This window comes from Rhipicephalus microplus, chromosome 1, assembly GCF_043290135.1.
Source record: "Rhipicephalus microplus isolate Deutch F79 chromosome 1, USDA_Rmic, whole genome shotgun sequence".
In the NCBI taxonomy this organism is placed as follows: Eukaryota; Metazoa; Arthropoda; class Arachnida; order Ixodida; family Ixodidae; genus Rhipicephalus; species Rhipicephalus microplus.
In genome coordinates this window covers 9,329,238-9,342,417 of record NC_134700.1, presented here as the reverse complement: position 1 = coordinate 9,342,417, position 13,180 = coordinate 9,329,238, and the positions used below count along the sequence as shown (strand labels likewise).

The window sequence follows — 13,180 nt, the reverse complement described above, 5'->3', positions numbered from 1 at the left end:
GCTTTTCGCACCGGTCACGCCTGGCATCAGACTATAGATTGCTACCGCTTTGCTAACGTAGCGTCGCTGTGCCCAGCGCGCGTGCAGTCAACGCTAAATTAGAATGTAAGGGGCCCTTCATGATGCGCTAGCGGCCGTTTTACAAGCTTCACAGATACCGAGTTCGGCGTTACGTGATGCGAATGAATGATGAAAGTATATGACTAGTGCAGACATGACTATATTGACACGCGTGTCATGTAAGAACATGACACGCTCATAGCGTGCTCACGGTCCTTTCGCTAGCTCCACATATACTAAACTTGGTATCACGTGACGTGAAGAGATGACGAAGGTAAAAAACACATTGAAACAAGATAATCATGACACGGAAGTCAGGTGCAGCATTATTTACCTCCACCTCGTAACGTTGTGCTGATTTTACGGTGACATATCAACCTTTCTCATTCGTGCTTCGTATTGTCGCGAGGGCAATATCTCGCGGAAAACTTTGTTCTTTTTCAGCTACAGCTAGGGTTTGTTCTTTGCTAGGTGCCCTTATTTACCGGGGCCCCTGTCAGGCGTTGTTCGCCTTTAGCTCCTGTACCTTTCTTGAAGTTGTCAAGATCAAAATAAATCTTATCTTATCTTATTTGTGGCGCCGTTTAACTTGTCCCGGGGAGCGCCCCTTGAGGAAGCATGAGTCTGAACAGAAAGAGCCGCGTCTGGTCGGTCACTATGCGCTTCGCGCCAAAGCAAGCACCGCGCCATGCTTTGGACCCGACTGCAGAAATTAGGTGCCTTTATCCTTCTTCTAACCACTATGCCACCCCCCACTTCAAACGAGCGAGCCCTATTTTCGGTCCTCCGGGGCAAAAGGGGACCGAAATTTGAGCACTTGTTAGCTCGTCAAGGCCGTTTCAGAGAATGCAACCGTTTCCAGAAGCTGCCAGAGTTTTGTCGCGAGTCAAGATTTGTTCCCTTCGCACCCCGTGCGCAAACGACTGCAGGCACACAGCGGGGGTACTTCGCGGGACGACCGGAGGCCGAAAAATGAGACCATGTGTGCGCGTCGCCTCTGCTTGCCGGAAAGTGGTGTGTACAGAAAGCGAACTGATTTTGTCGCGAGACAGGCTTCAGGCAACCACGAAAACTCATGTTGATTTGTTTATCCTCGGCTTGCCTGATTGGTCTGCGCTACCGGGGACGCTAAAAAAACCCTATTTAAGCAGCGACTTGGGCTCTTTTTGAGGATAGCGGAGTCGGGGTCAACAGCGCATCTCACCACTGGAGACCAGCCATGCAAGCCGAGGGGTATGCCACCATTTTCTATGTTTTGTCTTTTTGACCTAGTGCATTTTGTAAATTTAAGTTGCGTTAGCTAAATAAACCCCCAATGAGTGCTGCCCGAAATCATCGTGTTGACTTCTCATCGATTGCCTACGCGGAGTTTCACCCACACTGATTCGTTTCCCTGGTCGTCCGATGCGCCTAACTTTGAACAACCCCAACGTTTCGCTACAAAGTGGTGGAGGTTGCTCGGTAATGATAGTCCCGCTCTTATATTATGCCCCGAATCAACAACAAATATCAGGAACCTACCTCTGACTGCTCTACTAAGACGGAACCCCCTACCTTCTTCCCTGCTATGTCTACCCCCCAAGCTAAACCTTTCGTCGAACCACCAGCCTTTATGGGCACACCGGAGGAATCTATTTCCGAGTGGCTACTTTTTACGAACATGCAGCGTCGATTAACAGTTGAGACCAAGCCACGAAGGTGAAATTTCCATATCTGGCTTTGGACGGAGATGTGAAAAAGTGGCACACTACTCAAATTCTAACCGGTGCCCCTAATGCATGAGAAGAATGGGCGACGCTACTAAAAACGTCCTTTATGAGTCACCTCTCAGTCGAGATCGCCCATTTGCGGCTGCAAAACCGCACCCGATTGCCGTTCGAAACCCCCGAGCAGTACTACTATGACGTTGTACAGCTGTGTGCAAGAGTGAACCCGTCCATGACGAAAGATGATCGGTTGCGGCACCTTATGCGCGGGTTGCGTGCGGATGTTCTGGAGGAGGTGATAATCGCGAACCCGGAGATCTGCACTGCATTCCTCCAAATTTCGCAACGCATCAATCAGGCAGCTTTGATAAGCAGTGCGTCGGGGCCACAACCGATTGGCATCCAGTATTGTACCGGATCGCAGTCGTGGATGCAAAACATCGCGCATCCCGTAGGGTTCGCAACCGCCGCAGTGGCAGGGCGCCCTCCTCCTACGTGTGTCGCCACTTGCGCCGCGGCCGAATTGCGTTGCCCACAGGAGGCTGCCGACCACGAGAGAGACCTGAAAGCGATTGCATACTCGATCGCTTTGCTGTCTGATCGGCTAAAAAGCATCGAAGACGAGATGCGTCGCCCCCCAATGCCTTGGCCTGAGAAAACTTCCCGTGCCAACGACGAGCGTCCATGATGCCAGATTTGCCGCCGCATAGGTCACATAGCACAACAGTGCTGGCAGCGATTCCGAGATGGCAGGAACGATCAGGCGGAGCTCCTAGGCAATCAGAATGGGCAGCCTAATCCTTCGGGAAGCGAGAACGGCCGGGCCTAGGGGGCCCGCCCGGCTGCCCCATCGGCACATTGTTGGAAGGTCAGCTTCTCGCGGTCCCTACACGAGCCAACGGTACAGAAACAAAATTTGTAATTGACACCGGCTCGTCCGTAAATGTCATCTCAGAAGAATTAGCTAACAAAATATGTGCTTCATCCAAATCGAGAAAAGACATAATCATCCGAGGAATTGGCGGAGGCTTGCTCACCCCCAATGGTGAAGCTGAAATAAAACTTGAATTTTGCACCACCAAAGTTCACGAGACGTTTTTAGTGGTCAAGGATTGCCTGTACAAGCTACTCGGTTGTCTTCCTTTTTGTCGAGCAGCCCGGCTTCTCATTGATTTCTCCAAGAAAGAGCTGCAACTAAACGGTGAAATTTGCCGGCTACGTATAGACTAAAGTGCCCCCGAACAACATGATGTACTTACAATTCGGTGCAACGAGCAAATTCACATTGAACCTCGCACAGAAGTTGCTATTGAAGTAAAGGTCGCAAGTGTCAGAATTCACCTCGTCGAACCGAACAGCAGCTCAGAAACGGACTTCAGGTTGCACGCACAATAACAAGGATCGTGAATGGGAGAGGCCTCATTCGCATAGCTAATCCTACCATGTCACCAGTAAACCTGCTCAGCGGAACAAAGCTTGGATGGGCTTCATCTATTCATGACGCACAGCTGGCAATCACGGCCCCCGAGAACAATCGAGTGCCTCAAGAGTTTGACATAGAGAGTGCGGATCACCTACAGCCATCCGAACGGGATGAGCTGCTGTCGCTCATTGAGAAGTACCACCATCTATTTACGAGCAGTGACAACCCCATCCGGCAGACTCATGTCGCTGAACATGTGATCGACACAGGCGATTCTAGACCAATTCATCAGCACCCATATCGTCATTCCCCTTTTGAAAGGCAACAGATTGAGCAACAAGTAGAAGGAATGCTGCCCGATGGGATTATTAGTGAGTCTCACAGTCCTTGGTCATCACCTGTCGTCCTCGTGAAGAAGCCAAATGGGACTTGGCGTTTCTGCGTCGATTTTCGCAGAGTCAATGAGGTCACTAAAAAAGATGTGCACCCACTGCCACGAATGGATGACATTCTCGACGTGCTACAGGGGTCAAAATTCTTCACCACACTTGATCTAACATCAGGCTACTGGCAAGTGGGCATCAAGGAGGAAGATAAGCAAAAGACCACATTTGCCTGTGGACCCAGCCTGTATGAATTCAATGTTGTCCCTTTAGGCCTGTGCAACACCCCTGCCACATTCCAGAGAATTATTAACAAAGTCCTCAGTGGCCTTCTTTGGAGAGTTTGTTTGGCCTACTTGGACGACATCGTTATTTTCTCGAAGACTATGGCAACTCATTTGCAAGATTTCGAAAGTGTGTTATCGGCTTCGGACGCGGCAAACTTACGACTGAAGTCCGAGAAATGCAGCTTCGCCCGCCAGGAGATCCAATATCTTGGACACATTCTCACAGGTGAAAACATCCGGCCGGACCCAGACAAAGTGGCAGCAATCGAAAAAATTTTCCAAGCTACGAAACAAGAAAAGTGTACAGATCTTTCTCGGAATCTGTAACTACTATCGGCGATTCATCAAAGATTCCTTTCGTATTTCTCGACCTCTGACCAACTTAACCAAAAAGGATGTTCTTTTCATCTGGGATGCGGCATGCGAAGTGGCCATGCAATCCCTCAAAGAGAAGCTGATCACAGCCCCAATTCTGCGTCAGTTTGAGCCGGGAAAGCCGATAGAGGTGCACACTGATGCCTGTAATTACGGCATTGGCACCGTGCTTGTACAGAATATTGGAACGCAAGAGAGAGTCATTGCCTATGCCAGCCGCCACCTTAACAAGGCTGAGATGAACTACATTACAACTGAGAAAGAATGTCTCGCCGTCGTGTACGCCTGCGGACAGTTTCGGCCATACATACGTCTTTGGTGCTAAGTTCATGGTCGTGACTTACCAAACCAGCCTGGTTTGGCTAATGAAAGTAAGGAATCCGAACGGTCGTCTTATGCGATGGTCCCTGTTGCTTCAGGAATTCGACATAACGTTGCGACATCGCCCTGGCCTTAAGAATGGAAATGCCGACACGCTTTCTCCCCTTCCTCATGATCCCACGCTTGTAAGCGAAGAAAACCCCTTACCGTTGCTTGTTATGGATCAGGTGAATGTTGGAAAAAAAGCAGAGGGCAGACCCACGGATGAAAGAAATTTTGCAGCACCTCGAGCACCCGGATTCGCCCGTTGTCAGGAGAACTAAAAAACGGCACGGAGCTTTCGGTTGATCGACGGTGTAGTGTATCGAAGAGCTGAAGGGTTTCAGGAGGATCGTGCGGTACTCGTTGTCCCCAAGTGCTTGAGATCTGAGATTTTAACGTACTGCCATGACGAGACCACGGCAAGCCATTTAGGTGTCGAGCACACATTGGAGAAATTTCGTTGCCGATATTTCTGGCCGAAGATGTTCTCGTACGTAAGCAAGTACGTTCTCTCCTGCTCCGACTGCCAGACACGAAAGCAACCACCGGGGAGGCCGGCCGGTTTCCTCCAACTGACCCCACCTGCAGGTCGACCTTTTCAGCAGGTGGGCATTAAGCCTTTCACTAAATCCAAAGCAGGGAACCGCTACATCGTCGTGATTAACGACTACCATACGAAATGGGTCGAGGCTGTCGCGTGTCCAGCGGCCACTGCCGCAGAAGCAGCAAGAGCTTTCGTCGAACAAATCGTCCTACGTCATCGTGCCCCAGAGAAAGTAATAAGCGATCGTGGACAGCACTTTGTCGCCAACTTGACCGAAGAAATATTCCGGCTCGTGGGTAGCGAGCATGCCACCACAACAGCATACTACCCACAGGCCAACGGCTTGTGCGAGCGTTTTAACCGCACGTTGGCTGACATGCTCAGCATGTAAGTTTACTCAAGCCACCGCGATTGGGATGAATTTCCACCGTACGTTTTTTTTGCATACAATTCTTCCCCCCACGAGACGACTGGATTCACTCCCTTCTTTCTTCTTCACGGATGAGAACCAACACTACCGGTGGATGTAGGGTCGGGCGCGCAACGCGGATTCGACTACACCCTGGATGCAATGAAAGTGGCTCGCAGGCTGCGGCAGGCTCGAAAAATAGTAAATGAACGGGAGAAGCGTCAGCAGGAGAAGAACAAACGCAGCGATGACGCTAGGCGACGAAGTGTTGTTTATCATCAGGGCGACTTGCTGTACTTGTGGACTCCCTCCCGGGCGAAAGGGAAGACGACGAAGCTTCTTCACAAATATCACGGACCTTTCCGTCTTGTGCGCCGGGTAGCCGAGAACAACTGGGAGGTGGTACACCAAACTGGGAAAAAACGTGACGTTGTGAATTCGGCGCGTTTAAAGCCCTGCCACGTTCGATTGGGCTCCGATGCCGACGACGCGGACGATGAGTCTGACGATAATCATGAGGTGTGCGATCTAGGTGGTGATGTGCGTGAGTGCAGTGCATGGAGAAATGACCGCGGATTGCATCGAAGTGTTGTGCGTGGGAACAGTGCAACGAGTGATGAACAGGGATTCTATCAAAGTGTTGTGCGTGAGTGCGGCTCTAATGGTGATGTGCGCGAGTGCGGTTCACGAGTCGGTCAAGAACTCCGTTTGTGTTCCTGCTGTACTGGACCAGTGTTCCAGTACAGCAGTACGAAGGCTACGACATGGACACTGAACTTTACTCCGACTGGAAGACATTTTCAAGTGGTAACAACGCACAACAGAATGTCAGCGCTTACGACACGGACACTGAGTTGTATTACAGTGCCGACGAGTGAACCTATATATTTCTGTTCCAAATGATTTTGTTTTGTATTTTCTTCTGTTGTTCTTATGTAATTTTTTTAAAGCTTCTCACCTTTTATACACATGCATGAGTGTTTTTAAATAAGCATCTCACACACTTGTTGAATGCAAAACCTTTCTGTATATTTAGTCAATTTCTTGTCGTGTTTTGCAGATAAAACGAGTGGGACACTCTTTTTCTTAGGGGGGAGGTGTCGCGAGGGCAATTTCTCGAGGAAAACTTCGTTATTTTTCAGCTACAGCTTGAGTTTGTTCTTTGCCCGATGTCCTTGTTATCGGCGCCGTTTAACTTGTTCCGGGGAGCGCGCCTTGAGGAAGAATGAGTCTGAACAGAAAGGGCCGCGTCTGGTGGGTCACTGTGCGCTTCGCGCCAAAGCCGGCACCGCGCCATGCTTTGGACCCGACTGCAGAAATTAGGTGCCTTTGTCCTTCTTCTAACAACTGTGACCCCTCACTTCGAAGGAGTGAGCAACATTTCCGGTCCTCCAGGGCAAAGGGGGACCAAAGTTTGAGCACTTGTTAGCTCGTCAAGTCCATTTTAGGGAATGCAACCGTTTCCAGAAGCTGCCACAGTTTTGTCGCGAGGCAGGATTTTTTCCCTTCGCACCCCGTGCGCAAACGACTGCAGGCACACAGCGGGGGTACTTCGCGGGACGACCAGAGGCCAAAAATTGAGACAATGTGTGCGCGTCGCCTCTGCTTACCGGAAAGTGGTGTGTACAGAAAGCGAACTGATTTTGTCGCGAGACAGGCTTCAGGCAACCACGAAAACTCATGTTGATTTGTTTATCCTCGGCTTGCCTGATTGGTCCGCGCAAGCGGGGACGCTAAAAAAACCCTATTTAACCAGCGACTCGGGCTCTTTTTGACGAGAGCGGAGTCGGGGTCAACAGCGCATCTCACCACCGGAGACCATCCATGCAAGCCGAGGGGTATGCCACCATTTTCTATGTTTTGTCTTCGTGACCTAGTGCATTTTGTAAATTGAAGTTGCGTTAGCTAAATAAACCCCCAATGAGTGCTCCCCGAAATCATCGTGTTGACTTCTAACCGATCGCCTCTGTGGAGTTTCACCCACACTCATTCGTCTCCCTGGTCGTCCGATGCGCCTAACTTTGAACAACCCCGACGTTTCGCTACAATATAATCGATTCTCACTGTACGTGGGATCTGCCCATTTTCTTGTACCATTGGCGCAACGACCATGGTGATGGGCCAGATTCCTTATTTGAGAACGATAGAGCACATTCCCATGTCAGCTCGTCGAACTCCATGGTGACAAAAGCACCGCCAATGTTCAAAACCTGAATCAAGTAGTTGGGGGAAAGCCCACAGAGCTACTAATTCAACCGCAGCAATAAAGCTACAATGCAATACTACAGCTGACAGCGAATATGGCAGTGTTGTATTTCAACGTGGAATGGAAAAGGCACAGCTTTGCTACAAAGGCGAAACAATGAATGCAATAACAAAGAATTGGAAGGTCACGAGCAGAATGGCAAGCAGATCTAAATGTGCCCCAAATTTCTCCCGTACAAATTGCGCACAAAACGTACTCACAGGTATAGATGAACACGAATAAGTATATAAGCTGTGTCTTCGCTATGTTTGAAAAACGCACTCTTTTCGCGAACAGATATTGTCCAACTATTGCAGTGACCTTTGTGCGCCCATAACTACAACAGAATAGTTCCGGCGAAAGCCGAATGCTAGCCAAAACGTACGACCCTCCCAACCAAGAGAAAAGGGCATGACCGAGCGTCCACTTCTTCCTCTCCGCGGGGCAAATTATACGTGGGATATGAGAGCACGCGCCGCCGCTAGCCACCCTTCTGCTGCGTCATGACCATGTGGTGACGCGTGCTCAATGCGCCATCTTGGTGGTAATGCTGTAGTTCCCCCCCCCTCCACCCCCGATATTTGTGTCAGCAGCAGTAAGTGGTAGATATCAACAGCTTGCCATTTGAACGTTCACAAACGTTCTCCTCCGTGGCTCAGTGCTTAACACTTCGCACTCCCGCCTCAGACATCGTAAGTTCGATTCCGCACGTCGAAATCTTTTTGGTTTGCTTCTTTGTTACATTTTCATTTAATAGATACGTTTACACATACGGTGAGTGACGGTGACGTTGAAGCCGGCTGCGAAATCCAGCCGAGAGTGTCCATATATTTGCTATATCACAATAAAAAATAGAACCAATGTTTTATTATCACTAAAACGGAAGGTATTCCGAGCAACAAATAATTTCACGCTGTAGATGCACTCCTAGCAGTTTCGGTCCAAGCGTTGCCTGCAGGCGCAAAGCGCCCAGTCACGACATCGCGTTCACCAAATGATACCATCGGCTAAAAAAAAAGGGAAGGCGGGTTCTTTGACACACAAAAAAAGTTGCACTGTTCTTGGCTTGTCACGACGTAAATCTTTCTTGCAGTATAGTACACAGTCATATTTTCTGCTAAATAGTGCTTTGAGGATTCATTTTGAAGGCTGGACCGCAATTAGTAGCTCCAACGACCACTCTTGAATGCTGTCTTTTTAAAATAGAAAACAACTTCACAATGTATAAAGAGGTTTACCTAACTATCATAAGTTGAAACTTGATATATGAGCTCTCAACAGGATGAACTGTACAAAAGTACAAAACTGAGCATGAAAGGTATGTATCAATAACTAACAAAAACGTCACAGTTCCGCATTTGTTGTGTACTAAGGCCCTTATAATATCTGCAAAGTGCCCTGCAATACTATTCGAGCATGGTCAGAAAAAACTGACGATTGGTATTTCAGGCTCCTGAAAATACACAAGCCAAATTTTATGCACAGCACACTGCCTGCAAAATACAATACATACTCAGTCAACTAAAATTCACTTTTTTTCTCTCGACAAATAATGTTGTATGCTCAAAAATCAGCCTGTCACCGGTGCGAGGATCCTGCCATTGGCTTACCTGAGCATGGCACGCTCAACAGTTACTGTAGCTGCCGCAGGAGGCCACGATCTGTCTAGGCGCGCGCGCGCTGTAGCATTGAGAAGCACGCGTTCGAAGAAGGAAAAAAGAAGTGCTAAAAGTCTGGAGGTGCGCGTGACGTGTCGTTCCTTTGTTCCCTATGCCGTACGACGGTTTGCTTAGCTTCCAACGCTTTCGTCGGGAGAAGAAAAGAGAGAAAGAAATTCTGGTGTGCGACAAATCTTCGTAACTCCGCTTGTACAGCCCAGACTAAAAAAAGTTGCGGCAGTCAGCTGCTAACTAGACGATAAGCTCTTTTACTCAATCCATTACGTGACTACTTGGGAAAGTGTTGCATGGCCCCTTGAGCGTATTCCACTCGCCAACAAGAAAGCTATGTTAACTTCTTTCAAACCTAGAATGGTACAGCCTTGGTAGCCTATGTGGACCTTACCTCCTTCAGGACGAGGATGTGGTTCGCAGATTTCAGGAATTGTAGCTGATGAGTGCAGAGTATGACGATTTTGTTCTTCAAGTATCCGCGGATGCAGCTGCAACAGAAAACACGGTTTTCATACATATGCTCAAAAGGTATGATATTCGGCAGATCCCACTCGTTCTGGGAGTCACTGTCACGCTAAGCAGTTGGTGAGTTCTCGAAGTTTCTGCTGCAGTTTTCTGTTTAGTGAAATGAGTCGGGCGTCGTGATTTACACGGACGTCTTGTGAATTTTGAGTTGTTATTGGTCTATAATGGGCAGGCCCGTTACGAAAACAATTTTTAATGAGGATGGACGGGACCACTTGCTGAAGGCCTCGACCATTTGAGGAGATCACCCATTTCAACAAACAACAATTTAGGAAAAATGGGGGCTCCTAGGCTTCTGCTTCTCTAGCCAAGCTCGGAGTTCGTGAACTTAATCAGTGACCTACACTCAAGGCCAAAATGTATTTCATTGTCTGACATTGGTATTCACAATTCAGCCCAGGGGCCAGTTTTATGAAAATGAACTGCAGGTTTCGCGAAATGCTAGGCATATAATAAAAACGTGGCTGATGTCCCTAGATAGGAATCGGTATAACACAAAAGTGAAACGTCTTACAGAGGTAGTTAAGCGCTTTTTGTATATATTTTTCAGCAACAGCAGCAAACTGCGAAGTCACGTTAGGAACGGCATGCATCTTAAAACTTTCAACGCACAGATCGAGGAGAAAGCACGCACGAAGTTAGCATACACAGAACGAGCGCGTACTAACAACTGTCACAGCTCGACACTTAAAAGGCGCTGTTCACACAGAAGTGAATATACACGAAATGGGCACACATGCGCGAACGACAGTGACAATTCTACCTGCGTCGCATGTCAGCAGTGCGATCCTTTCGTAAACACAGCCATGGTAGTGTGCGAAGTGACCTTCGTCCTCTTCCAAATCAAGACTCTGATGATCACGCGCGCAGGAGAGACCACGCTCAGTGCAGGAGGGGCTTCGTGAAGGCGACGACCTTTAGAACGCACCTATCGTGAGCCAGTCAGGTCACCTCGCCACTGATAACGAAAACGGGCTAAACTTTTGAAGCTCTTAGTATTTCCAAACAATGTGTGTCGTGTATATTGTCACGGGGTCGAGACGTGGACGAATGGAGCACACTGCGAGTCAAATAATAAAATGTTTATTTGGGCGAACCTGTTCTCAGTACACGGAAAGTCGGATTACAGTAGCAGTCTTGCAACGATATCGGCAAACGGAGTGTCGGCAGTCGATCAGCTGACAAGCGGCGAAGCGTTTCGGCATTTATACCCTTGCCATCAAATATTATAGCGTTATCGCTAGCGGCAACGTAAGTTCCAGACTAATCAGTTAAGATTACGCACGAGGTGTGCGTAATCTTAACAAAATGATCTACTACAGCCTCGAAGCTTTTCGAACATCGTAGGCGCAGTTTGCGCGGAACGTAGTGTAACGTGGTGATAGCAAATCTTTAGGAAAGGAACGTGGCATTTCCCCCATCTACCGTCGACCACTGTTCTGGGCCGGAAATGGATCTTTTTCTTAGGCCCGTATTCACAAACGCTCTTTCACTCAAGGGCTCCCCTCGACTTGATGAAGTCAAGGTGGAGCGTGCTCCTCCACTCAAGGGGCCGCTGCGTTTCATGTGTGAAGGAGCGTGCTCCTCCACACTTCCTTCGCCAAGGGAGGCCTTGTAAATGCTTTCTTCACTTGAGTGAACTGCATGCGCCGAGAAAAACACCTGATAACGAGAGTATTCGCAATTGTGGTTAAGAATTGCCTATATATGTACATTAAGAGAACGCCTTTTCTAGTTATTCTTTTTTCTAAATTGACATTACAGCAAAATACGTGCATTTAGAGTGGTAGTGATGTTTCCCCAAGCCTTGTGCTGATAGAGTTAGCGAAACCCTCCTTCAAGTCTGGCAACAGTCGAACCCAGGCAGCTGAACGAACAGCTGATGGCATTTCGTCTGCTGCTGAACGTGTCTACCTGCTTAGTTTATTTTGTCTTGTATGCGTCTAATAATTGCAGTTTATATTTACGGTAGTGTTTGCGTGTCTGTCGTTTGAGAGCCTACTTTTGCCGGGGTGACTAACGAACTACGTGAGTGATGACAGGAAGCGCAATAGATGGTTTGTTGCTTTGTTTACTTTCGCTTTACTGAGAGCCTTCTGATCACTAATGTAGCCACCGAAAGTATAACGCGGTGTAATGAGTATTTTTTACTATATATCACAGTATGTTGGCGTGATTTTAGCATTCACCACCGCATTATGTGTAAGGATTACCCGTACGTAAATTCGTTCTCACTACGGGAGTACGTGCAGAGTTCCTAATTTCAGGGGCCTGTGCAATGTTCATTTTTCTCATTTACTGCGAGTTTCACTGTGGCGCTTTCGTAGTTGTTCCTCTGCGTATAATAGGAAATTTGAAAGACATTGCTCGCAACTGTCTGGAGGCGTCGTTTGAATTCCTGAAATGCTTCCTTTTGTGCCGCTTCCCACCTGAATTCGACCTTGCTTTTCGTGAGATGAGTTAGCGGCTCGAAGATCTGTGAAAAACGTTTGACGAAACGCCTGTAATAGGCACACAATCTGAGGAATCGGCGTAGAGCCTTTTTGTCAATGGGTGGCGGGAAATCAGCAATGGCGGCTGTTTTTTCCGGGTTGGGATGGACTCCATAATCGCTAATGACGTGTTCCAGGAACAACAGCTCCTCGTACGAGAAGTGGCACTTTTCTGGTTTTATGGTAAATCTAGAGGTGTTGATAGCTTGAAGTACCGCTTCAAGGCGCCGGAGATGCTCGCCGAAGCTAAAGAAAAACACGACCGCGTCATGTAAGAACAAGAGGCAAGTCTGCCACTTTAATCCAAGCAGCATGGTGTCCATAACGCACCGTAACGTCGCAGGCACCGAGCGAAAACCACAGCGCATGACCTCAAACTCGAAGAAGCCATCTAGTGTGATAAAAGGCCATCTTCCCTCTATCTCTCTCGTCAACCTCAATTTTCCAATAGCCCGTTTTGAGGTACATTGAGGAAAACTAATCTGCACTGTGGAGTCAGTCCAGGGCGTCGTTTACACGTGGAAGGGGTACACGTCCTCCTGTGTGAGTTTGTTCAGGCAGCGGGGTTCGACGCAAACACGTAGGGTTCCATCCTTCTTCTTCATTAATACCATGGGTGACGCCCACGGACTCTTGTACGGCTGAATGATGTCGTCGCGTAGCGTTTCGTCCACTTATTTCTTCACGGCGTAGCG

The 13,180-nt window shown here is 48.4% G+C and overlaps 1 protein-coding gene across 6 annotated transcripts in view; it reads right to left on the bottom strand.

The window, feature by feature from the left end:
- The window catches only part of LOC119178190 (ATP-binding cassette sub-family C member 4), a 2,441,444-nt gene that overhangs the window by 1,102,202 nt on the left and 1,326,062 nt on the right, over positions 1–13,180 (bottom strand). For all 6 annotated transcript variants that reach the window (XM_075869787.1, XM_075871012.1, XM_075871549.1 and 3 more), the window contains one exon: positions 9,860–9,956. In XM_075869787.1, coding sequence (XP_075725902.1) covers positions 9,860–9,956 — 97 coding nt within the window. The remainder of the gene's footprint in view (positions 1–9,859; positions 9,957–13,180) is intronic.